General features: G+C 42.6%; 2 protein-coding genes and 1 long non-coding RNA gene across 5 annotated transcripts in view; 1 reads left to right on the forward strand and 2 right to left on the reverse strand.

Moving 5' to 3' along the window:
- Nucleotides 1–299: 299 nt before the first annotated feature.
- Nucleotides 300–9,986, reverse strand: LOC129837413 (zinc finger protein 32-like). Its single transcript, XM_055903562.1, has 2 exons — nt 9,688–9,986; nt 300–4,350 (listed from the first exon to the last, which is right to left on the reverse strand). The coding sequence occupies exons 1-2, from the start codon at nt 9,878–9,880 to the stop codon at nt 3,308–3,310; spliced, it is 1,236 nt and encodes a 411-aa protein (XP_055759537.1). The 5' UTR covers nt 9,881–9,986; the 3' UTR covers nt 300–3,307.
- Nucleotides 9,987–13,070: 3,084 nt separating this feature from the next.
- Nucleotides 13,071–15,805, reverse strand: LOC129838166 (uncharacterized). Of its 2 annotated transcripts, none has more exons than XR_008756826.1 (3): nt 15,642–15,805; nt 14,452–14,684; nt 13,071–14,160 (listed from the first exon to the last, which is right to left on the reverse strand). It is a non-coding gene; the product is annotated as an uncharacterized LOC129838166 (long non-coding RNA). The 2 variants fall into 2 exon arrangements; XR_008756827.1 differs by having other exon boundaries at nt 15,701–15,804.
- Nucleotides 15,806–16,522: 717 nt separating this feature from the next.
- Nucleotides 16,523–27,396, forward strand: part of ice1 (KIAA0947-like (H. sapiens)) — a 53,884-nt gene continuing 43,010 nt past the window's right edge. For both annotated transcript variants that reach the window (XM_055904935.1, XM_055904936.1), the window contains exons 1-3: nt 16,523–16,759; nt 16,873–16,931; nt 22,460–22,494. In XM_055904935.1, coding sequence (XP_055760910.1) covers nt 16,679–16,759; nt 16,873–16,931; nt 22,460–22,494 — 175 coding nt within the window. In that variant the 5' untranslated portion in view covers nt 16,523–16,678. The remainder of the gene's footprint in view (nt 16,760–16,872; nt 16,932–22,459; nt 22,495–27,396) is intronic.

The following is a 27,396-nucleotide window of genomic DNA, read 5'->3' on the forward strand; positions in this document are numbered from 1 at the left end:
GGCTTAGTGTGGGGGGGTTTGGGGTGGGCTTATTGTGGGGGGGTTTGGGGTGGGCTTAGTGTGGGGGTTTGGGGTGGGCTTAGTGTGGGGGTTTGGGGTGGGCCTAGTTTGGGGGTTTGGGGTGGGCCTAGTTTGGGGGTTTGGGGTGGGCCTAGTTTGGGGGTTTTGACCATTTGTTTGGATTCCTCACATATTTGTCATTGTTAAGAAGAGGTCTGGTCCAAATTGGATGTTGTTACTCCCAAGTTCCCCAATGTACCACAAAATAGAGAAACATCCCCAAAGCAACATTAAGCAGATTACAGTATTTAAACAACATAATTTATTCTCAAGTTAAAGTAAAATAGGCAGAATAGTTAGATCCCCAATCATTGTAGATTAGGTTAGCAACATTAAGCAGATGTGACAATAACAGATGATAGTATATGAACAAGATGTTTAACTCTCAATAACAGATGACAGTATTGGAACAAGAGGTTTAACTCTCAACAACAGATGACAGTATTGGAACAAGAGGTTTAACTCTCAATAACAGATGACAGTATATGAACAAGATGTTTAACTCTCAATAACAGATGACAGTATTGGAACAAGAGGTTTAACTCTCAACAACAGATGACAGTATTGGAACAAGAGGTTTAACTCTCAATAACAGATGACAGTATATGAACAAGATGTTTAACTCTCAATAACAGATGGCAGTATTGGAGCAAGATGTTTAACTCTCAACAACAGATGACAGTATTGGAACAAGATGTTTAACTCTCAACAACAGATGACAGTATTGGAACAAGATGTTTAACTCTCAATAACAGATGACAGTATTGGAACAAGAGGTTTAACTCTCAATAACAGATGACAGTATTGGAACAAGATGTTTAACTCTCAATAACAGATGACAGTATTGGAACAAGATGTTTAACTCTCAATAACAGATGACAGTATTGGAACAAGATGTTTAACTCTCAACAACAGTATTGGAACAAGATGTTTTACTCTCAATAACAGTATTGGAACAAGATGTTTAACTCTCAACAACAGATGACAGTATTGGAACAAGATGTTTAACTCTCAATAACAGATGACAGTATTGGAACAAGATGTTTAACTCTCAACAACAGTATTGGAACAAGAGGTTTAACTCTCAATAACAGATGACAGTATTGGAACAAGAGGTTTAACTCTCAATAACAGATGACAGTATTGGAACAAGAGGTTTAACTCTCAATAACAGATGACAGTATTGGAACAAGATGTTTAACTCTCAATAACAGATGACAGTATTGGAACAAGATGTTTAACTCTCAATAACAGATGACAGTATTGGAACAAGAGGTTTAACTCTCAATAACAGTATTGGAACAAGATGTTTAACTCTCAATAACAGATGACAGTATTGGAACAAGAGGTTTAACTCTCAATAACAGATGACAGTATTGGAACAAGAGGTTTAACTCTCAATAACAGATGACAGTATTGGAACAAGAGGTTTAACTCTCAATAACAGATGACAGTATTGGAACAAGAGGTTTAACTCTCAACAACAGATGACAGTATTGGAACAAGAGGTTTAACTCTCAATAACAGATGACAGTATTGGAACAAGAGGTTTAACTCTCAATAACAGATGACAGTATTGGAACAAGATGTTTAACTCTCAATAACAGATGACAGTATATGAACAAGATGTTTAACTCTCAATAACAGATGACAGTATTGGAACAAGATGTTTTACTGTCAACAACAGATGACAGTATTGGAACAAGATATTTTATTGTCAACAACAGATGACAGTACATGAACAAAATCTATAGGATTGCAGGATATTAGCTTGAAAACTGGTCATTTCTATCTGTGATGCCTTTAAAATGTTCCTTCCTAGGGACTTGGTTTGTCCGGCAATGCACTGCCAAAGTCACAGTAAATTTACTCACACCAAAAGGGGTCCCAGGCCCCAAACAGTCTGAGAACCCCTGTTCTAACTAATGATCAGGGACTTCTGCTGCTCAGAAGATACGCTCTACTATCATCTCTGTTAAATCTGAAGTCCAGCAGTTCAGTCTTATTCACCAAGAAGTCTCCTCTTACAGGTGTGAAGCTAGTGTCTCTCTCCTCTATGTCTTACGTCAGGGCTCGTCATCGCTGTCTCTCTCCTCTGTGTCTTACGTCAGTGCTCGTCATGTCATCGCTCTCTCTCTGTGTGTGTCTTACGTCAGGGCTCGTCATGTCATCGCTGTCTCTCTGTGTCTTACGTCAGGGCTCGTCATGTCATCTCTGTCTCTGTGTGTGTCTTACGTCAGGGCTCGTCATGTCATCGCAGTCTCTCTGTGTGTGTCTTATGTCAGGGCTCGTCATGTCATCGCTGTCTCTCTGTGTGTGTCTTACGTCAGGGCTCGTCATGTCATCGCAGTCTCTCTGTGTGTGTCTTATGTCAGGGCTCGTCATGTCATCGCTGTCTCTCTGTGTGTGTCTTACGTCAGGGCTCGTCATGTCATCGCTGTCTCTCTGTGTGTGTCTTACGTCAGGGCTCGTCATGTCATCGCTGTCTCTCTGTGTGTGTCTTACGTCAGGGCTCGTCATGTCATCGCTGTCTCTCTGTGTGTGTCTTACGTCAGGGCTCGTCATGTCATCGCTGTCTCTGTGTGTGTCTTACGTCAGGGCTCGTCATGTCATCGCTGTCTCTCTGTGTGTGTCTTACGTCAGGGCTCGTCATGTCATCGCTGTCTCTCTGTGTGTGTCTTACGTCAGGGCTCGTCATGTCATCGCTGTCTCTCTCTGTGTGTGTCTTACGTCAGGGCTCGTCATGTCATCTCTGTCTCTCTGTGTGTGTCTTATGTCAGGGCTCGTCATGTCATCGCTGTCTCTCTCTGTGTGTGTCTTACGTCAGGGCTCGTCATGTCATCACTGTCTCTCTGTGTGTGTCTTACGTCAGGGCTCGTCATGTCATCGCTGTCTCTGTGTGTCTTACGCCAGGGCTCGTCATGTCATCGCTGTCTCTGTGTGTGTGTCTTACATCAGGGCTCGTCATGCCATCACTGTCTCTCTGTGTGTGTGTGTCTTACGTCAGGGCTCGTCATGTCATCGCTGTCTCTCTGTGTGTGTCTTACGTCAGGGCTCGTCATGTCATCGCTGTCTCTCCTCTGTGTCTTACATCAGGGCTCGTCATGTCATCGCTGTCTCTCTGTGTGTCTTACGTCAGGGCTCGTCATGTCATCTCTGTCTCTCTGTGTGTGTCTTACGTCAGGGCCCGTCATGTCATCTCTGTCTCTCTGTGTACTCTAATGTGTGTTTCAAGGCCTGCATGTTTTTATAGCTGTTGCTCATGACAGAAGAACATTTCTCCCTGCATGTGAACAGCGATCTGATGTCTCCTCAGCCTGACCATGGTGATGAATCCTTTCTGACAGTCAGGACAGTGGTAAGGTCTCTCCCCTGTGTGGATCATCATGTGCTGCGTCAGGTTGCAGCTCACACTAAACCCTTTACCGCAGACAGTACAGTGGTAGGGCTTCTCCCCCGTGTGGCTCCTCATGTGTGTCTGGAGATGACCCAGGACAGAGAAACACCTTCCGCACTCAGTACAGCGGTGGGGTTTATACCCCGTGTGGATCCTCATGTGATTGGTTAGATTGGTTGCTCCTGCGAACCCTCTGCAGCAGACAGTACACTGGTAGGGCTTCTCTCCTGTGTGGCTCCTCATGTGTAACCTCAGAGCATTACTCTTAGTGAAACATTTACTGCAGAACTGACAAGTAAACTGAGCATCAATGTGAGCTTGGACGTGATCTTTTATAGCCTCTAACTCAACCTGTTTTCCACACACCCCACAGACACGTTCTCTCATCTTGGTGTGCATTGTCACGTGTTTAAAGAAATAGCTTTTCATCAGAAACGTTTTCCCGCACACCTTACAGCGACTCTTAGAGGGAGAACTAGGACGGATGGACTTCACTGCAGAGACGGGCTGAGAAGCCCTGGGTGTCTCTAATAGTTGATGCTCTTCTCTAGTTTCTCTTTTCAACGGTTCATACGAGGTGCTGGTACTCTGTGTCTGGTAGAGATGTGAGGGCTGAGGTCGGTCCTGATTACAGTCACTTTGCACACAAGCAGAAGTGAATATGAACTCTGTGGTGTCAGACTCCTGACCTTTCCCCAGACTGGTCCAAAGTTCCTGCTGTTCCTCTTTAATGTGGACGGGCTGTGGATCCTCCTGGCCCAGACTGTGGATCCTCCTGGCCCAGACTGTGGATCCTCCTGGCCCAGACTGTGGATCCTCCTGGCCCAGACTGCGGATCCACTCCTGCTGCTCAGAGGGAACCTGTTCTTCACAGGCTGGCAGCTGCTGGGTGTCTGGAAGGAAGGAAACACATGAGACAGAGACCAGAACATACACTAGGCCAGGTATTCCCAAACTGAGATACGCCAACTCAAAATATGTGATTCACATTTTCAAACAGTCCATTTTTATTTTCCAATGGGGCTATACATTTGGTTGAGTTTTTTCCCCCACTCGCCTGAGTCGCCTCGTTTCACTGCCAAAAATAAAATGAAACCATCTAGTGTTCCCGTGAAATAACAACACAATGTCAAATACAGGAAGCCTCGTCAAATAATTATCATCCAATCACATTAACCGTTACTCTCTCGTGGGAATTCCACTAACGGTCCGTTCTGGACACTACAGTGAAAATGGTTAACTTGGTTAAAGCAAGGCCCCTGAACTCTCGTGTATTTTCTGCACTGTGCAATGATATGGGCAGCGACCATGTAACACTTTTACAACATATAGAAGTGCGTTGGTTATCAAGGGGCAAAGTATTTACAGGTTTTTTAAAAAATTGTGCGATGAGCTTAAAGTTTTCTTTACTGACCATCATTTTCACTTGTTTGACCGCTTGCATGATGACGAGTTTCTCACACGACTGGCCTGTCTGGGTGAGGTTTTTTCTCTCCTGAATCATCTGAATCAAGGCTTACAGGGACTCTCCGCAACTATATTCAATGTGCAGGACAAAACTGAGGCTGATTAAGAAGTTGGAGCTTTTCTCTGTCTGCATTAACAAGGACAAGAGACAGGTCTTTCCATCATTGTATGATTTCATGTGCAAATTAACTCAAGCTAACGGACAATGTCAAATGTGATCTATCGAAGCGCCTGAGTTGGGTGCGCAATTTCGCAGGTACTTTCCCGAAACAGACGACACAAACTGGATTCGTTATCCCTTTCATGCCCTGCCTCCAGTCCACTTTCCGATATCTGAACAAGAGAGCCTCATTGAAATAGCAACAAGCGGTTCTGTGAAAATGTAATTTAATCAGAAGTCAGATTTCTGGATCGGGCTGCGCTCAGAGTATCCTGCCTTGGCAAATCGAGCTGTTACCTCACTGATGCCCTTCGCAACCACGTACCTATGTGAGAGTGGATTCTCAGCCCTCACTAGCATGAAAACTAAATACAGGCACAGACTGTGTGTGGAAAATGATTTAAGACTGAGACTCTCTCCAATACAACCCAACATTGCAGAGTTATGTGCATCCTGTCAAGCACACCCTTCTCATTAAGCTGTGGTGAGTTATTCACAATTTGATGAACAAATAAGGTTTTATATGTAAGATGGTTAAATAAAGAGCAAAATTATTGACTATTATTATATTATTATTTGTGCCCTGGTCCTATAAGAGCTCTGTCACTTCCCACGAGCCGGGTTGTGAGAAAAACTCACACTCATTCTTCTGTTTAATAAATGTATCGTAGTGTGTGTGTGGCAGGCTTACAATGATGGCAAAAAACTACATTTGAGAGTCCGCTGACCCTGGTGCTAGAGGGGGTACAGCTGGAGTGTGCTGACCCTGGTGCTAGAGGGGGTACAGCTGGAGTGTGCTGACCCTGGTGCTAGAGGGGGTACAGCTGGAGTGTGCTGACCCTGGTGCTAGAGGGGGTACAACTGGAGTGTGCTGACCCTGGTGCTAGAGGGGTTACAGCTGGAGTGCGCTGACCCTGGTGCTAGAGGGGGTACAGCTGGAGTGCGCTGACCCTGGTGCTAGAGGGGGTACAGCTGGAGTGCGCTGACCCTGGTGCTAGAGGGGGTACAGCTGGAGTGCGCTGACCCTGGTGCTAGAGGGGGTACAGCTGGAGTGCGCTGACCCTGGTGCTAGAGGGGGTACAGCTGGAGTGCGCTGACCCTGGTGCTAGAGGGGGTACAGCTGGAGTAAGCTGACCCTGGTGCTAGAGGGGGTACAGCTGGAGTAAGCTGACCCTGGTGCTAGAGGGGGTACAGCTGGAGTGCGCTGACCCTGGTGCTAGAGGGGGTACACAGCTGGAGTGCACTGACCCTGGTGCTAGAGGGGGTACAGCTGGAGGTTGAATGTTTGAAGGGGTACGGGACTATAAACAGGAACCAATGCACTAGGCCAACAATGTACTCTAAAGGAGTGTAGGCCAGCCTACCAGTACTTCTTAAGGGCCAAGGACCTGGTTAGTGGTACTCTAAAGGAGTGTAGGCCAGCCTACCAGTACTTCTTAAGGGCCAAGGACCTGGTTAGTGGTACTCTAAAGGAGTGTAGGCCAGCCTACCAGTACTTCTTAAGGGCCAAGGACCTGGTTAGTGTCAGAAGTAGACAGGCTCTGGCAGACAAAACAGACAAATACTCCATCCATATGGTTCTAAATACATAGCCCTTTCATATCACATCAAAACCCATTCACAAAGATATACACCTACTGGTCACTGTTTTAACAGCTTTATCAGTTGCAGCTGGCAGTATTTTTCAATTACATGTTTCTGACAGCGTTCCGTTACATACAGTCACTCAGAGCATCCTAGACAGGTAGTTAGTTCCATTACAGTCACTCAGAGCATGCTAGACAGGTAGTTAGTTCCATTACAGTCACTCAGAGCATGCTAGACAGGTAGTTAGTTCCATTACAGTCACTCAGAGCATCCTAGACAGGTAGTTAGTTCCATTAGTCACTCAGAGCATCCTAGACAGGTAGTTAGTTCCATTACAGTCACTCAGAGCATGCTAGACAGGTAGTTAGTTCCATTACAGTCACTCAGAGCATCCTAGACAGGTAGTTAGTTCCATTACAGTCACTCAGAGCATGCTAGACAGGTAGTTAGTTCCATTACAGTCACTCAGAGCATGCTAGACAGGTAGTTAGTTCCATTACAGTCACTCAGAGCATGCTAGACAGGTAGTTAGTTCCATTACAGTCACTCAGAGCATGCTAGACAGGTAGTTAGTTCCATTACAGTCACTCAGAGCATGCTAGACAGGTAGTTAGTTCCATTACAGTCACTCAGAGCATGCTAGACAGGTAGTAAGTTCCATTACAGTCACTCAGAGCATGCTAGACAGGTAGTTAGTTCCATTACAGTCACTCAGAGCTTGCTAGACAGGTAGTTAGTTCCATTACAGTCACTCAGAGCATGCTAGACAGGTAGTTAGTTCCATTACAGTCACTCAGAGCATGCTAGACAGGTAGTTAGCACAGGTGGTCTCCTCTGTCTAATGTAAACACCAGCTGTAACATGGAGATATGGCGGTGTGGGAACACTTACCTTATAAAAAGTGTGTGGTAATAGAGCTCCACAGTGGAGGTGTCATAATACCCATAAAACCTAGCGGTCAAACATGGGAAATTTCATTTTACTACCATTCATTTTTCCCCCATAGGGGATTTTTTTTAAACACTTAAAATGAGGGCTGTGTTTCGTGTGTCCTTACCCTGGCTTGACGTTCTGATGACCGTGTAAATCGCTCTCGGAAGAGGTGACTCTTATCAATATATTCAGCTCTATTTACTCTCACATTCTAAAACGCTAATTAGCGTCAAAGTAGACATCATTGAAGACTACAAATCCCTGCAGGTCATCTCTAGCTGACACCTAACAGGTATTGTGTCCATTTAAAACTTGCACAAGACAATTCACAGGATTGTCACTTGAAAAGAAATGTAGGTAATTTATTCACTACTACATTTAGCCAACATTAGAAGGTTAATGATTGTGGACGACAGGAAAAGGAGGAACGAGCACGCCCCCATTCTCATGGACGGGGCTGTAGTGGAGCAGGTTGAGAGATTCAAGTTCCTTGATGTCCACATCAACAACAAACTAACATGGTCCAAACACACCAAGACAGTCGTGAAGGGGGCACGACAAAGACAATTCCCCCTTAGGAGACTAAAAAGATTTGGCATGGGTCCTGAGATCCTCAAAAGGTTCTACAGCTGCACCATCGAGAGCATCCTGACTGGTTGCATCCTTGCCTGGTACGGCAACTGCTCGGTCTCTGACCGCAAGGCACTACAGAGGGTAGCGCGTACGGCCCAGTACATCACTGGGGCTAAGCTGCCTGCCATCCAGGACCTCTACACCAGGCGGTGTCAGAGGAAGGCCCTAGAAATTGGCAAAGACCCCAGCCTCCCCAGTCATAGACTGTTCTCTCTACTACCGCATGGCAAGCGGTACCGAAGTGCCAAATCTAGGACAAAAAGGCTTCTCAACAGTTTTTACCCCCAAGCCATTAGACTCCTGAACAGGTAATCAAATGGCTACCCGGACTATTTGCATTGTGTCCCACCCACCAACCCCTCTTTACTTTACTGCTACTCTGTTCATCATATATGCAAAGTCACTTTAACCATATCTATATGTACATACTACCTCAATCAGCCTGACTAACAGGTATCTGTATGTAGCCTCACTACTGTTATTTTTCACTGTCTTTTTACTGTTGTTTTATTTCTCTACTTACCTATTGTTCACCTAAAACATGTTTTGCACTGTTGGTTAGAGCCTATAAGTAAGCATTTCACTGTAAGGTCTACTACACCTGTTGTATTCGTGGGACGTGACAAATAAACTGTGATTTAATCAAGAAATTCTTGCCTTTGCCTGGATTAAACAGTCTCGTCGAGATCATCAAGGCATTTGTGCTTCTTAATGATAGCCACATTATCAGCTAATTAGCGTTTCATTTGGTGGGGGGGGGGGTAGATAAAGACAAGTCACATTGTCTTAGAGATTGACACTTATCAAAATGTTACCCCGGGGTAAGCCTACACGACACACAGCCCTTATTTTAAATGTTTCTAAAAATCCACTATGGGGAAAAACTTGTGGAAAAACGATTATGACTCATACTGTGGTAATCTATTTAACCTTTTGCTTTTTGAATAGGTATATATTGCTGATATAAAATATAAATTCCTCGTTTCCAAACCGTATCACAAGCAATGCTTGTTGTCGTTCAGACCGAGCAACAAAATTCACCGGGAAGATGATACATCCATCAATAGGCGCTGAAGGTAACTAGCGTCTATGAACGGAGTAACGCTACATTAGCTCTGGACACATATACACGAAGCATCACAGAGTAGCAGTGTCTATGAACGGAGTAACGCTACATTAGCTCTGGACACATATACACGAAGCATCACAGAGTAGCAGTGCTAGGTTCTGTCGATATAATCTTATAACACAACTGATCCTAGATCAGAACCTCTACTCTAAGATGCTTTGTGGATAAGGGCCCTGGTCCACTGCACAAGACGCGGTCAAACGAAGAGACGACGTCCTGGACCAGCGCTAGAAGCGAACTAAAACAGCTAAATACTTAGCTAACTCTCAAACTTAGCTACCTACTAACAATGCAAACATATCTAGTAAATCATTCACAAACCTGCTCTATACAACTTTATTTCTGGTTTAATGGTGATATCAAGCAGCTTCTGTAGCCGGCTGTTCTTCTCTTCCGAGCGGGACATTTCGTCCTGATACTCTGCTATCGTTTTTTCCACGACCCCGAATATCTCTTCGGCAGCAGCTGCTAATCTCTGGTTGAAAAACGACCTTAAGAGTTGTATTCTAGACATTTTAAACTTCGTAGTGAACAGCTAAAGAAAGCTTTTAAACTAGCAGTGTATTCTATGCGTTTAGAAAACAGGACGTAGAGTCAACGTCACTTCCGGTTTTGGGCTTCAAAATAAAAGCACTCATCGGAAAATTATGTAAAATAGAGACAGTAATGTCAAATTATAAGCAATGGCTGATATTATTATATAATACGCAATTAAAATAGATTAAATAATTATTTTAACACTAACATTTCAGTACAATTGACTGTTATTAGCTGTCACACAATACAAGTGGAGTGATTGGCAAGGTGGTCTAAGTATCTCAATCCTGTGACTTTGAGTGGGGAAATGTTTTATAGTAGTAAAGATGGCAGCTACTTTCTGTGCACGGTGGTTGTATTGACATTTAGACGCTTCATTAAGTGTACAGAGAAGGACGCAGCAAGGAAGTATAGAGAGCTGTGGCCAAGCCCTCGGTGGAGCTGCAGAGAGGCTGTGGTCTGTCAGACTGCCCCCTGAGAGGGTTAAAATAGTGGATTAAGGTCTGTCCTTTCAGGTCGTTGGCCTGGGGTAGGATCAGATGGGGTTAAAGTAGTGGAATAAGGTCTGTCCTCTAGTGGAATAAGGTCTGTCCTCTCAGGTCGTTGGCCTGGGGTACGATCAGTTGGGGTTAAAGTAGTGGAATAAGGTCTGTCCTCTCTAGTGGGATAAGGTCTGTCCTCTAGTGGAATAAGGTCTGTCCTCTCAGGTCGTTGGCCTGGGGTAGGATCAGATAGGGTTAAAGTAGTGGAATAAGGTCCGTCCTCTAGTGGAATAAGGTCTGTCCTCTCAGGTCGTTGGCCTGGGGTAGGATCAGATAGGCTTAAAGTAGTGGAATAAGGTCTGTCCTCTAGTGGAATAAGATCTGTCCTCTCTAGTGGAATAAGATCTGTCCTCTCTAGTGGAATAAGGTTTGTCCTCTCTAGTGGAATAAGGTTTGTCCTCTCTAGTGGAATAAGGGCTGTCCTCTCTAGTGGAATAAGGTTTGTCCTCTCTAGTGGAATAAGGGCTGTCCTCTCTAGTGGAATAAGGGCTGTCCTCTCTAGTGGAATAAGGTCTGTCCTCTTTGGTGGAATAAGGTCTGTCCTCTCAGGTCGTTGGCCTGGGGTAGGATCAGTTGGGGTTAAAGTAGTGGAATAAGGTCTGTCCTCTCTAGTGGAATAAGGTCTGTCCTCTAGTGGAATAAGGTCTGTCCTCAGGTCGTTGGCCTGGGGTAGGATCAGATAGGCTTACAGTAGTGAAATAAGGTCTGTCCTCTAGTGGAATAAGATATGTCCTCTCTAGTGGAATAAGATCTGTCCTCTCTAGTGGAATAAGGTTTGTCCTCTCTAGTGGAATAAGGTTTGTCCTCTCTAGTGGAATAAGGGCTGTCCTCTCTAGTGGAATAAGGTTTGTCCTCTCTAGTGGAATAAGGGCTGTCCTCTCTAGTGGAATAAGGTCTGTCCTCTTTGGTGGAATAAGGTCTGTCCTCTCAGGTCGTTGGCCTGGGGTAGGATCAGTTGGGGTTAAAGTAGTGGAATAAGGTCTGTCCTCTCTAGTGGAATAAGGTCTGTCCTCTCAGGTCGTTGGCCTGGGGTAGGATCAGATGGGGTTAAATTAGTGGAATAAGGTGGTGGGTTTAATGAGGGTTAGTTGGTACCATCATGGCCACCTAATCATCCCCAACTTCCAATTGGCTCATTCCTCCCCCCCTCCTCTCACCTGTAACTATTCCCCAGGTCGTTGCTGTAAATGAGAATGTGTTCTCAGTCAACTTACCTGGTAAAATAAGGGTTAATTAAACAATTTAAATATATATTCTATTTTTCCCGTTTCCCCTTTTTCCGTCACACAGTTGAATGGATTTACACTGTAGTCCAGTTGGTGGCGGTAACGCAACATATTTGATGCCAACCGCCGTTAAACTCCACCGAAGAAGAAGAACATCCTGCTTGGTCTTCTCTGACAGGAAGAGGCGACGCTGGGCTCAAAATCTGTCTTCTCCAGTAGGTGGCGTTTTTTCCGCTCACCAAGCGAGGAGTTTTTGTATGGAAATCAAAAATGTACTGGCTTATTTGCTACGTGTGGCTTATTTAATCGAATAGACGTATCGTAATGATTAGGTTGCTATGCGTGTACTGATATAAGTAGGACACGTGACATCCCGTTAACTTTGAGGGAAAAAAACACTTGATATCGAAGTTGTGCCTGCTCGTCCCTAGTTACCACAGCCACAAAGTCATAAACCTCACTGATCAATATAATGGATAATATAATGGATAATATGTGGTCTACCTCCCAAGTGTTCACACAAGTCTCGCAATGTAGGGTTTAGAAACTGATTTTAAAAATGCAAAGGTCTGGCGGTTACGAAACATTGTGAAGCGCAAGGTCTTATTTTTATTTGCTAATGTAACAGTATAACTTTAAACCGTCCCCTCGCCCGACACGGGGTGACGTAACTGATTGAAACGCTACTAGCGCGTACCCGCTAACTAGCTAGCCATTTCACATCCGTTACACTAAACTAAGAAAAAATATTCTTTTTTTTTAGGAGTCGCGTTCAATTTCTGCTGATTATAACTACTGGAAGTCCCATGGCTCTGAACGCTCCGCTGGGGTCATTACAATGACAAATACCTGTGGTGGTAATATTCTACACTCGGACTGTGACACCTTTGGTCACTTTATTTATCTTGTGATCAGTTACAATGACATTACGCTCATTACTGTCAACTTCTAGGGGTACAACACCAAACATGAGAATGATGAGTTGCTTGAATCTGTACAGAAACATATACTTCATTGGTTATCAGAATGTCCCAATTAGTTATTATTGATAGGAGGGGACTTTAACATTACTATAGATAATTCATCTGATAGATGGCCCCCAGGAAGGCCAACCAATCAGAATTTGGGTTTAATACTTTTTATGGAAAGAATTTGATCTTACTGATATATGGAGAGAGAGGTTTCCGGCTGACAGATCATTCACTTGGAGTAACAAACCAGGTTCCAGACATTATAATGACTTCAAGATATTAGCCTTACTACTTGCACAAATAATTAAAGAAGTCCTGGATGCAATCATTGCTGAAACACAGTCTGGCTTTATGAGGAACAGACATACTTCTAACAATATCAGACTAGTATTAGACAAGCTTGACTAGTCAGACCTAATAACAGAGGATAGCTTCGTATTATCTTTATTGACTACTCAGACCTGATAACAATCAATTTCAATCAATCAATTTTATTTTATATAGCCCTTCGTACATCAGATAATATCTCGAAGTGCTGTACAGAAACCCAGCCTAAAACCCCAAACAGCTAGAATGCGGGTGTAGAAGCACGGTGGCTAGGAAAAACTCCCTAGAAAGGCCAAAACCTAGGAAGAAACCTAGAGAGGAACCAGGCTATGAGGGGTGGCCAGTCCTCTTCTGGCTGTGCCGGGTGGAGATTATAACAGAACTATGCCAAGATGTTCAAAAATGTTCATAAGTGACAAGCATGGTCAAATAATAATCATGAATAATTTTCAGTTGGCTTTTCATAGCTGATCATTAAGAGTTGAAAAACAACAGGTCTGGGACAGGTGGCGGTTCCATAACCGCAGGCAGAACAGCTGAAACTGGAATAGCAGCAAGGCCAGGCGGACTGGGGACAGCAAGGAGTCACCACGGGCGGCAGTCCCGACGCATGGTCCTAGGGCCCAGGTCCTCCGAGGGAAAGAAAGAGAGAAGGAGAAAATTAGAGAGAGCCAAGATTTTCAAAATGTTCATAAATGACAAGCATGGTCAAATAATAATCAGGAATAAATCTCAGTTGGCTTTTCATAGCCGATCATTAAGAGTTGAAAACAGCAGGTCTGGGACAGGTAGGGGTTCCATAACCGCAGGCAGAAGAGTTGAAACTGGAATAGCAGCAAGGCCAGGCGGACTGGGGGCAGCAAGGAGTCACCACGGCCGGTAGTCCCGACGTATGGTCCTAGGGCTCAGGTCCTCCGAGAGAAAGAGAGAAGGAGAAAATTAGAAAGAGCCAAGATTTTCAAAATGTTCATAAATGACAAGCATGGTCAAATAATAATCAGGAATAAATCTCAGTTGGCTTTTCATAGCCGATCATTAAGAGTTGAAAACAGCAGGTCTGGGACAGGTAGGGGTTTCGTAACCGCAGGCAGAAACAGTTGAAACTGGAATAGCAGCAAGGCCGGGCGGACTGGGGACAGCAAGGTGTCAGCATGCCCGGTAGTCCTGACGTATGGTCCTAGGGCTCAGGTTCTCAGAGAGAAAGAGAGAACGAGAGAATTAGAGAGAGCATACTTAAATTCACACATGACACTGGATAAGACAGGAGAAGTACTCCAGGTATAACCAACTGACCCTAGCCCCCCGACACATAAACTACTGCAGCATAAATACTGGAGGCTGAGACAGGAGCGGTCAGGAGACACTGTGGCCCCATCCGAAGAAACCCCCGGACAGGGCCAAACAGGAAGGATATAACCCCACCCACTCTGCCAAAGCACAGCCCCCACACCACTAGAGGGATATCCTCAACCACCAACTTACAATCCTGAGACAAGGCCGAGTATAGCCCACAAAGGTCTCCACCACAGCACAACCAAGGGGGGGCGCCAACCCAGACAGGAAGTTCACGTCAGTAACTCAACCCACTCAAGTGGGGGCAGCAAAGGTCCCCACCCCTCCTAGGGACGGCATGAAAGAGCACCAGCAAGCCAGTGACTCAGCCCCAGTAACAGGGTTAGAGGCAGAGAATCCCAGTGGAGAGAGGGGAACCGGCCCTGGAGAGACAGCAATAACAGAGGATAGCTTCGTATTATCTTTATTGACTAGTCAGACCTGATAACAGAGGATAGCTTCGTATTATCTTTATTGACTATTCAGACCTGATAACAGAGGATAGCTTCGTATTATCTTTATTGACTATTCAGACCTGATAACAGAGGATAGCTTCGTATTATCTTTATTGACTATTCAGACCTGATAACAGAGGATAGCTTCGAATTATCTTTATTGACTAGTCAGACCTGATAACAGAGGATAGCTTCGTATTATCTTTATTGACTATTCAGACCTGATAACAGAGGATAGCTTCGAATTATCTTTATTGACTAGTCAGACCTAATAACAGAGGATGGCTTCGTATTATCTTTATTGACTACTCATACCTGATAACAGAGGATAGCTTTGTATTATTTTTATTGACTATTCAGACCTGATAACAGAGGATAACTTCGTATTATCTTTATTGACTATTCAGACCTGATAACAGAGGATAGCTTCGTATTATCTTTATTGACTATTCAGACCTGATAACAGAGGATAGCTTCGTATTATCTTTATTGACTACTCAGACCTGATAACAGAGGATAACTTCGTATTATCTTTATTGACTACTCAGACCTGATAACAGAGGATAGCTTCGTATTATCTTTATTGACTACTCAGACCTGATAACAGAGGATAGCTTCGTATTATCTTTATTGACTACTCAGACCTGATAACAGAGGATAGCTTCGTATAATTATTTTTGTTTTTAGAATATTGGTTCTGAAATAATATCCTATTGGTGAGCCAACTTGTAAATGCAGAGGGTCTTTTACTTCATTAGAAGGAATTCTTATCAATTTACAAGATCCCTGTATCACCTAAAAATGTTGCAATTGTTTTAGATGCCATTCCCTCATGTGTTGCTTTATTATTCAGGAACGTGTCAAGACCTGACCCTCAGAACATACCTTAGTAAGAAAGATGAGTTTTTATTTGGTCCATTCAACAACAACAGAGCGATACGAACCTTGTTTCAACAGGATGTTGTCATTATGTCATGTTGGTCCATTCAACAACAGAGCGATACGGACCTTGTTTCAACAGGATGTTGTATCTATACCTTATCATACCTTATTGGAATGGTTTTATTGATAATGTCTTTTGGAAAAAAGTGTGGATGTTGCCACCCACATACCTACTTGTTAACAAAATTAAGGAAGTTTCTTTTAAAATTATTCATAAATATTATCCTGCCAACCACGATATTATGAAAAAGTTAATAAAAACGAAATCAAATTGTACCTTTTGTAATGACCACCCAGAAACAGTGCATTGTATGTATGTATTCATGGCATTGTATTCATGTAAGGAATCTGGCAAGACATCAGTAGATTTATAATCGAACACATTTATGAAGATTTTACACTATTATGGAGACATGTACTGCTTGGATTCTTTACCTACAATAGAAATAAGCTGAAACAGTTAATTTCTTTTGGCCAAATTTCATATTCACAAATGTGAATTTACAAACAAAACACCACATTTTCTTACATTACAAAAATAAATGGAACTTTATTTTAAGACAATTAAATACAACAAAAAAGCTGTTAGAATGATAAATGTGTATATGCCCCTTAATTAAGGTCCTTGTGTAATGTGATAATTGTACCCCCTAGTCCAATTGTCCTTTGCATATTCTTTATATATGAATGTGTTCCCCCATGTACTTTTTGTATTGATTTGTTGTTTATAATAATAATAATACAAAAATGTAATAAATAAAAAATCTGAAAAATATAACGCGATGGTCTGACATTTTCAGACCGGCATTTCTATAGACAACCCCGGCTATATTTTTGGGTCCTGAGTCAACGTGGGACAGTGCGTTTGTGTCATGCCGAATTTGTCGTCAGGTGTCTTGTGTTTTTAATGTCTGTAGTTCTATTTGGACATATTTTTGCATGACTAGTTTGGGATATTGGACAGTAACTGACTACTTCTCATGATGCCGGGGGAGAATCATTCCAAACTCGCGTCAGGAGCAACTACCGGAGCTTGTCACAACTGCACAGTGCTTCACCAGGTGAGTTGAGAAAGGCTCTACTGTTGTATACTTGCTTCAGACCTGGAGAAAAGATAGTTAGATCATATTTCACCAAACTATACTGACGGACAATCCATCCTCTCTCATTGTAGAACCTAAACGAATATGTTGCAGCTCTGCTGGTTTTGAAACAGAGAAGTATTGACTCCGAGTAAGTAACTAACGTTATTAGACTTGTGTGATGAGATGATACTGTACAGGTCCCCAAAACACAGCTAGCTACACACGTACATATATACTCAGAGAGGGGGGGGGGGCTATTCAATCAAACAGCTAACTACACGACGTTAAAGCCATATGCCTGTATGTTACAGGTCACAGAGCAGCAGCCGTGTTGTCATTGACCTGATGGCTGGTTTGACTGAATATGACCCCTAGACTCTATCTAGACTCATCTGATGTAGCTTGGTTTGACTGATTATGACCCATAGACTCTACCTAGACTGAATATGACCCCTAGACTCATCTGATGTAGCCTGGTTTGACTGAATATGACCCATAGACTCCACCTAGACTGAATATGACCCCTAGACTCATCTGATGTAGCTTGGTTTGACTGAATATGACCCCTAGACTCATCTGATGTAGCCTGATTTGACTGAATATGACCCCTAGACTCTACCTAGACTCATCTGATGTAGCTTGGTTTGACTGAATATGACCCATAGACTCATCTGATGTAGCTTGGTTTGACTGAATATGACCCATAGACTCTACCTAGACTCATCTGATGTAGCTTGGTTTGACTGAATATGACCCATAGACTCCACCTAGACTGAATATGACCCCTAGACTCTACCTAGACTCATCTGATGTAGCTTGGTTTGACTGAATATGACCCATAGACTCATCTGATGTAGCTTGGTTTGACTGAATATGACCCCTAGACTCTACCTAGACTGAATATGACCCCTAGACTCATCTGATGTAGCTTGGTTTGACTGAATATGACCCATAGACTCTATCTAGACTCATCTGATGTAGCTTGGTTTGACTGAATATGACCCATAGACTCTACCTAGACTCATCTGATGTAGCTTGGTTTGACTGAATATGACCCCTAGACTCTACCTAGCCTCATCTGATGTAGCTTGGTTTGACTGAATATGACCCCTAGACTCCACCTAGACTGAATATGACCCCTAGACTCCACCTAGACTGAATATGACCCCTAGACTCATCTGATGTAGCTTGGTTTGACTGAATATGACCCATAGACTCCACCTAGACTCATCTGATGTAGCTTGGTTTGACTGAATATGACCCATAGACTCATCTGATGTAGCTTGGTTTGACTGAATATGACCCATAGACTCATCTGATGTAGCTTGGTTTGACTGAATATGACCCCTAGACTCATCTGATGTAGCCTGGTTTGACTGAATATGACCCATAGACTCATCTGATGTAGCTTGGTTTGACTGAATATGACCCCTAGACTCCACCTAGACTGAATATGACCCCTAGACTCCACCTAGACTGAATATGACCCCTAGACTCTACCTAGACTCATCTGATGTAGCTTGGTTTGACTGAATATGACCCCTAGACTCCACCTAGACTGAATATGACCCCTAGACTCTACATAGACTCATCTGATGTAGCTTGGTTTGACTGAATATGACCCCTAGACTCTACCTAGACTGAATATGACCCCTAGACTCTACATAGACTCATCTGATGTAGCTTGGTTTGACTGAATATGACCCCTAGACTCCACCTAGACTGAATATGACCCCTAGACTCTACCTAGACTGAATATGACCCCTAGACTCATCTGATGTAGCTTGGTTTGACTGAATATGACCCATAGACTCTATCTAGACCAGGGGTGTCAAACTCATTTCGCATCGTGGGCCACATACGGCCTAGGGAGATGTCAAGTGGGCCGGACCATTAAAATTATACCATACTCTGCTATAAATAACCAAAATATCATGTCTTTCCTTTGTTTTGGTGTAAAGAAGCACAAGAACATTAGGAAAATATTGAAATTTAATGAACTATCCTTTTACAAAACATTTCATGAAACACCTCATATTTCCTTAGACAAATGTGCAATTTACTTTTATCATTCACAAATATGCATTGCAACTGATCCCACTGATTGTACAAAGGCACAAAACTTTAATTGGTGCTGAAAAATATAGTAATGCACTTTAAGATTAAATGAGACTTTTAAAGAAAGGAATTTTTAAACCACTTACACATACGCATATAAAATCTAAATGTAATCCCTGCGTACACCTTACAAACTAAGGAGAGTGATTTTAAATGTGTAATGAAGAAAGTGTTCGCCTGTAAATCTGTAAACTTCATACATGAAACATGTTGCAAACACAACAAGCACGAAGGTTTTCCGTGCATCTCTGTAAATAAAATAGGACGTGGTCCATTTTTCTTTGAAAATTCTACACTCCTTATCTACTTTTCTCCGTTTTGGATAACGACATTTTGGCTAATGAGGGTGTAGCGGAGAGGTAGAGACCAAGGTATTAACAACGTCGTAACAAGCAGCAGATGGCGCATTGATACCGTCTGCTGTTTTCAGTCTGTCTCAGTGATGCGGCTTGTCTTCTACTCTGATGGAAAGAGTGCGCCCCTTAGCGGATAATCCATGAATTGCAGCGAATTAAAAATATTAATTCCATGTCTTTTATGCATTTTTTCCACTTTCAAATTATCCTGCGGGCCTGATCGAACCTCCTTGGGGGCCGGTTCCGGCCCGCGGGCCGTATGTTTGACACCCCTGATCTAGACTCATCTGATGTAGCCTGGTTTGACTGAATATGACCCCTAGACTCCACCTAGACTGAATATGACCCATAGACTCTACCTAGACTGAATATGACCCCTAGACTCATCTGATGTAGCCTGGTTTGACTGAATATGACCCATAGACTCATCTGATGTAGCCTGGTTTGACTGAATATGACCCATAGACTCATCTGATGTAGCCTGGTTTGACTGAATATGACCCATAGACTCATCTGATGTAGCCTGGTTTGACTGAATATGACCCATAGACTCTACCTAGACTCATCTGATGTAGCTTGGTTTGACTGAATATGACCCATAGACTCCACCTAGACTGAATATGACCCATAGACTCTACCTAGACTGAATATGACCCCTAGACTCATCTGATGTAGCCTGGTTTGACTGAATATGACCCATAGACTCATCTGATGTAGCCTGGTTTGACTGAATATGACCCCTAGACTCATCTGATGTAGCCTGGTTTGACTGAATATGACCCCTAGACTCTACCTAGACTGAATATGACCCCTAGACTCATCTGATGTAGCTTGGTTTGACTGAATATGACCCATAGACTCTACCTAGACTCATCTGATGTAGCTTGGTTTGACTGAATATGACCCCTAGACTCATCTGATGTAGCTTGGTTTGACTGAATATGACCCCTAGACTCTACCTAGACTGAATATGACCCCTAGACTCTATCTAGCCTCATCTGATGTAGCATGGTTTGACTGAATATGACCCCTAGACTCTACCTAGACTGAATATGACCCCTAGACTCTATCTAGCCTCATCTGATGTAGCTTGGTTTGACTGAATATGACCCATAGACTCTACCTAGACTCATCTGATGTAGCTTGGTTTGACTGAATATGACCCATAGACTCTATCTAGACTCATCTGATGTAGCTTGGTTTGACTGAATATGACCCATAGACTCTACCTAGACTCATCTGATGTAGCTTGGTTTGACTGAATATGACCCCTAGACTCTACCTAGACTCATCTGATGTAGCTTGGTTTGACTGAATATGACCCATAGACTCATCTGATGTAGCTTGGTTTGACTGAATATGACCCCTAGACTCCACCTAGACTGAATATGACCCCTAGACTCCACCTAGACTGAATATGACCCCTAGACTCCACCTAGACTGAATATGACCCCTAGACTCCACCTAGACTGAATATGACCTCTAGACTCCACCTAGACTGAATATGACCTCTAGACTCTACCTAGACTGAATATGACCTCTAGACTCCACCTAGACTGAATATGACCTCTAGACTCATCTGATGTAGCTTGGTTTGACTGAATATGACCCCTAGACTCATCTGATGTAGCTTGGTTTGACTGAATATGACCCCTAGACTCATCTGATGTAGCTTGGTTTGACTGAATATGACCCCTAGACTCATCTGATGTAGCTTGGTTTGACTGAATATGACCCCTAGACTCATCTGATGTAGCTTGGTTTGACTGAATATGACCCCTAGACTCCACCTAGACTCATCTGATGTAGCTTGGTTTGACTGAATATGACCCATAGACTCCACCTAGACTCATCTGATGTAGCTTGGTTTGACTGAATATGACCCCTAGACTCCACCTAGACTCATCTGATGTAGCTTGGTTTGACTGAATATGACCCCTAGACTCCACCTAGACTCATCTGATGTAGCTTGGTTTGACTGAATATGACCCATAGACTCCACCTAGACTGAATATGACCCCTAGACTCTACCTAGACTCATCTGATGTAGCTTGGTTTGACTGAATATGACCCATAGACTCCACCTAGACTCATCTGATGTAGCTTGGTTTGACTGAATATGACCCCTAGACTCTACCTAGACTCATCTGATGTAGCTTGGTTTGACTGAATATGACCCATAGACTCCACCTAGACTCATCTGATGTAGCTTGGTTTGACTGAATATGACCCCTAGACTCCACCTAGACTCATCTGATGTAGCTTGGTTTGACTGAATATGACCCATAGACTCCACCTAGACTGAATATGACCCCTAGACTCTACCTAGACTCATCTGATGTAGCTTGGTTTGACTGAATATGACCCCTAGACTCCACCTAGACTCATCTGATGTAGCTTGGTTTGACTGAATATGACCCCTAGACTCTACCTAGACTCATCTGATGTAGCTTGGTTTGACTGAATATGACCCATAGACTCATCTGATGTAGCTTGGTTTGACTGAATATGACCCCTAGACTCATCTGATGTAGCTTGGTTTGACTGAATATGACCCCTAGACTCATCTGATGTAGCTTGGTTTGACTGAATATGACCCCTAGACTCCACCTAGACTCATCTGATGTAGCTTGGTTTGACTGAATATGACCCATAGACTCCACCTAGACTCATCTGATGTAGCTTGGTTTGACTGAATATGACCCCTAGACTCCACCTAGACTCATCTGATGTAGCTTGGTTTGACTGAATATGACCCATAGACTCCACCTAGACTGAATATGACCCCTAGACTCTACCTAGACTCATCTGATGTAGCTTGGTTTGACTGAATATGACCCATAGACTCCACCTAGACTCATCTGATGTAGCTTGGTTTGACTGAATATGACCCCTAGACTCCACCTAGACTGAATATGACCCCTAGACTCTACCTAGACTCCTCTGATGTAGCCTGGTTTGACTGAATATGACCCATAGACTCTACCTAGACTCCTCTGATGTAGCCTGGTTTGACTGAATATGACCCATAGACTCTACCTAGCCTCCTCTGATGTAGCTAGCTGTGTGTTGGAACTGTAAATGACAAGGTAAAACATATATCTAGCTAGGCCTACCATGTTTAATGTAACAGGAGGAGTGAATGACTAGTCTGTTTGAGAAACGGTAGACTACTAATGTAATCTGTTTAACTGTCTTTCAGTCACCTGCTGAGGGAATATCAAGGAAAGTGTGAAGATATCCTTTCAAAAGTCCATTCACTCTCTTCACTTATTAGGTCTCAGCCATTCACTCTCTTCACTTAGGTCTCAGTCATTCCCTCTCTTCACTTAGGTCTCAGTCATTCCCTCTCTTCAATTAGGTCTCAGCCATTCCCTCTCTTCACTTAGGTCTCAGCCATTCCCTCTCTTCACTTAGGTCTCAGCCATTCACTCTCTTCACTTAGGTCTCAGCCATTCACTCTCTTCACTTAGGTCTCAGTCATTCACTCTCTTCACTTAGGTCTCAGTCATTCACTCTCTTCACTTAGGTCTCAGTCATTCACTCTCTTCACTTAGGTCTCAGCCATTCACTCTCTTCACTTAGGTCTCAGCCATTCACTCTCTTCACTTAGGTCTCAGTCATTCACTCTCTTCACTTAGGTCTCAGTCATTCCCTCTCTTCACTTAGTTCTCAGTCATTCCCTCTCTTCACTTAGGTCTCAGTCATTCCCTCTCTTCACTTAGGTCTCAGCCATTCCCTCTCTTCACTTAGGTCTCAGTCATTCCCTCTCTTCACTTAGGTCTCAGTCATTCACCACCTTCACTTAGGTCTCAGTCATTCACTCTCTTCACTTAGGTCTCAGTCATTCCCTCTCTTCACTTAGGTCTCAGTCATTCCCTCTCTTCACTTAGGTCTCAGTCATTCCCTCTCTTCACTTAGGTCTCAGTCATTCACTCTCTTCACTTAGGTCTCAGTCATTCACTCTCTTCACTTAGGTCTCAGTCATTCACTCTCTTCACTTAGGTCTCAGTCATTCCCTCTCTTCACTTAGGTCTCAGCCATTCCCTCTCTTCACTTAGGTCTCAGCCATTCCCTCTCTTCACTTAGGTCTCAGCCATTCCCTCTCTTCACTTAGGTCTCAGCCATTCCCTCTCTTCACTTAGGTCTCAGCCATTCACTCTCTTCACTTAGGTCTCAGCCATTCACTCTCTTCACTTAGGTCTCAGCCATTCACTCTCTTCACTTAGGTCTCAGCCATTCACTCTCTTCACTTAGGTCTCAGTCATTCACTCTCTTCACTTAGGTCTCAGCCATTCACTCTCTTCACTGAGGTCTCAGCCATTCACTCTCTTCACTGAGGTCTCAGTCATTCACTCTCTTCACTTAGGTCTCAGTCATTCACTCTCTTCACTTAGGTCTCAGTCATTCACTCTCTTCACTGAGGTCTCAGCCATTCACTCTCTTCACTTAGGTCTCAGCCATTCCCTGTCTTCACTTAGGTCTCAGCCATTCCCTCTCTTCACTTAGGTCTCAGCCATTCACTCTCTTCACTTAGGTCTCAGCCATTCACTCTCTTCACTTAGGTCTCAGCCATTCACTCTCTTCACTTAGGTCTCAGTCATTCACTCTCTTCACTTAGGTCTCAGCCATTCACTCTCTTCACTGAGGTCTCAGCCATTCACTCTCTTCACTGAGGTCTCAGTCATTCACTCTCTTCACTTAGGTCTCAGTCATTCACTCTCTTCACTTAGGTCTCAGTCATTCACTCTCTTCACTGAGGTCTCAGCCATTCCCTCTCTTCACTTAGGTCTCAGCCATTCACTCTCTTCACTTAGGTCTCAGCCATTCATGCCCTTCAGCCTCTCTTCAGTTATTAGGTCTCAGTGCCTCCCTTGGAATGAACAGAACAGAAAACTGTTCTTTATTTTATTTATTTATTTTACCGTTATTTTACCAGGTAAGTTGACTGAGAACACGTTCTCATTTGCAGCAACGACCTGGGGAATAGTTACAGGGGAGAGGAGGGGGATGAATGAGCCAATTGTAAACTGGGGATTATTAGGTGACCATGATGGTTTGAGGGCCAGATTGGGAATTTAGCCAGGACACCGGGGTTAACACCCCTACTCTTACGATAAGTGCCATGGGATCTTTAATGACCTCAGAGAGTCAGGACACCCGTTTAACGTCCCATCCGAAAGACGGCACCCTACACAGGGCAGTGTCCCCAATCACTGCCCTGGGGCATTGGGATATTGTTTAGACCAGAGGAAAGAGTGCCTCCTACTGGCCCTCCAACACCACTTCCAGCAGCATCTGGTCTCCCATCCAGGGACTGACCAGGACCAACCCTGCTTAGCTTCAGAAGCAAGCCAGCAGTGGTATGCAGGGTGGTATGTTTAAAAGGAGTCAACAACTAAAGGATCTGAATCAGCAGTGGTATGCAGGGTGGTATGCTGCTGGTAATTGGCTCTGGTGCTGATTTAACTTCACTTTACACTTTACACTTTACACTTTACAATATAACACCATCATTACAATATAACACCATCATTACACTATAACACCATCATTACACTATAACACCATCATTACACTATAACACCATCATTACACTATAACACCATCATTACAATATAACACCATCATTACACTATAACACCACCATTACACTATAACACCACCATTACACTATAACACCACCATTACACTATAACACCACCATTACACTATAACACCACCATTACAATATAACACCATCATTACACTATAACACCATCATTACAATATAACACCATCATTACAATATAACACCATCATTACAATATAACACCATCATTACACTATAACACCACCATTACACTATAACACCACCATTACACTATAACACCACCATTACACTATAACACCACCATTACACTATAACACCATTACACTATAACACCATCATTACACTATAACACCATCATTACAATATAACACCACTATAACACCATCATTACACTATAACACCACCATTACACTATAACACCACCATTACACTATAACACCACTATAACACCATCATTACACTATAACACCATCATTACACTATAACACCATCATTACACTATAACACCACCATTACACTATAACGCCACCATTACACTATAACGCCACCATTACACTATAACACCATCATTACACTATAACACCACCATTACACTATAACACCACCATTACACTATAACACCATCATTACACTATAACACCATCATTACACTATAACACCACCATTACACTATAACACCATCATTACACTATAACACCATCATTACACTATAACACCATCATTACAATATAACACCATCATTACACTATAACACCATCATTACAATATAACACCACCATTACACTATAACACCATCATTACACTATAACACCACCATTACACTATAACACCATCATTACACTATAACACCATCATTACACTATAACACCATCATTACACTATAACACCATCATTACACTATAACACCACCATTACACTATAACACCATCATTACACTATAACACCATCATTACAATATAACACCATCATTACAATATAACACCATCATTACAACACCATCATTACACTATAACACCATCATTACAATATAACACCACTATAACACCATCATTACACTATAACACCACCATTACACTATAACACCACCATTACACTATAACACCACTATAACACCATCATTACACTATAACACCATCATTACACTATAACACCATCATTACACTATAACACCACCATTACACTATAACACCATCATTACACTATAACACCATCATTACACTATAACACCACCATTACACTATAACACCATCATTACACTATAACACCATCATTACACTATAACACCATCATTACACTATAACACCATCATTACACTATAACACCATCATTACAATATAACACCACCATTACACTATAACGCCACCATTACACTATAACACCATCATTACACTATAACACCATCATTACACTATAACACCATCATTACACTATAACACCATCATTACACTATAACACCACCATTACACTATAACACCACCATTACAATATAACACCACCATTACACTATAACACCACCATTACAATATAACACCACCATTACACTATAACACCACCATTACACTATAACACCACCATTACACTATAACACCATCATTACACTATAACACCATCATTACACTATAACACCACCATTACACTATAACACCACCATTACAATATAACACCACCATTACACTATAACACCATCATTACAATATAACACCATCATTACAACACCATCATTACACTATAACACCATCATTACACTATAACACCACCATTACACTATAACACCATCATTACACTATAACACCATCATTACACTATAACACCACCATTACACTATAACACCATCATTACACTATAACACCATCATTACACTATAACACCACCATTACACTATAACACCATCATTACACTATAACACCATCATTACACTATAACACCATCATTACACTATAACACCATCATTACACTATAACACCACCATTACACTATAACACCACCATTACAATATAACACCACCATTACACTATAACACCACCATTACAATATAACACCACCATTACACTATAACACCACCATTACACTATAACACCACCATTACACTATAACACCATCATTACACTATAACACCATCATTACACTATAACACCACCATTACACTATAACACCACCATTACAATATAACACCACCATTACACTATAACACCATCATTACAATATAACACCATCATTACAACACCATCATTACACTATAACACCATCATTACACTATAACACCACCATTACACTATAACACCATCATTACACTATAACACCATCATTACACTATAACACCACCATTACACTATAACACCATCATTACACTATAACACCATCATTACACTATAACACCACCATTACACTATAACACCATCATTACACTATAACACCATCATTACACTATAACACCACCATTACACTATAACACCATCATTACACTATAACACCATCATTACACTATAACACCATCATTACACTATAACACCACCATTACACTATAACACCACCATTACAATATAACA

The sequence above is a fragment of the Salvelinus fontinalis genome, chromosome 38 (assembly GCF_029448725.1).
Source record: "Salvelinus fontinalis isolate EN_2023a chromosome 38, ASM2944872v1, whole genome shotgun sequence".
NCBI lineage: Eukaryota > Metazoa > Chordata > Actinopteri > Salmoniformes > Salmonidae > Salvelinus > Salvelinus fontinalis.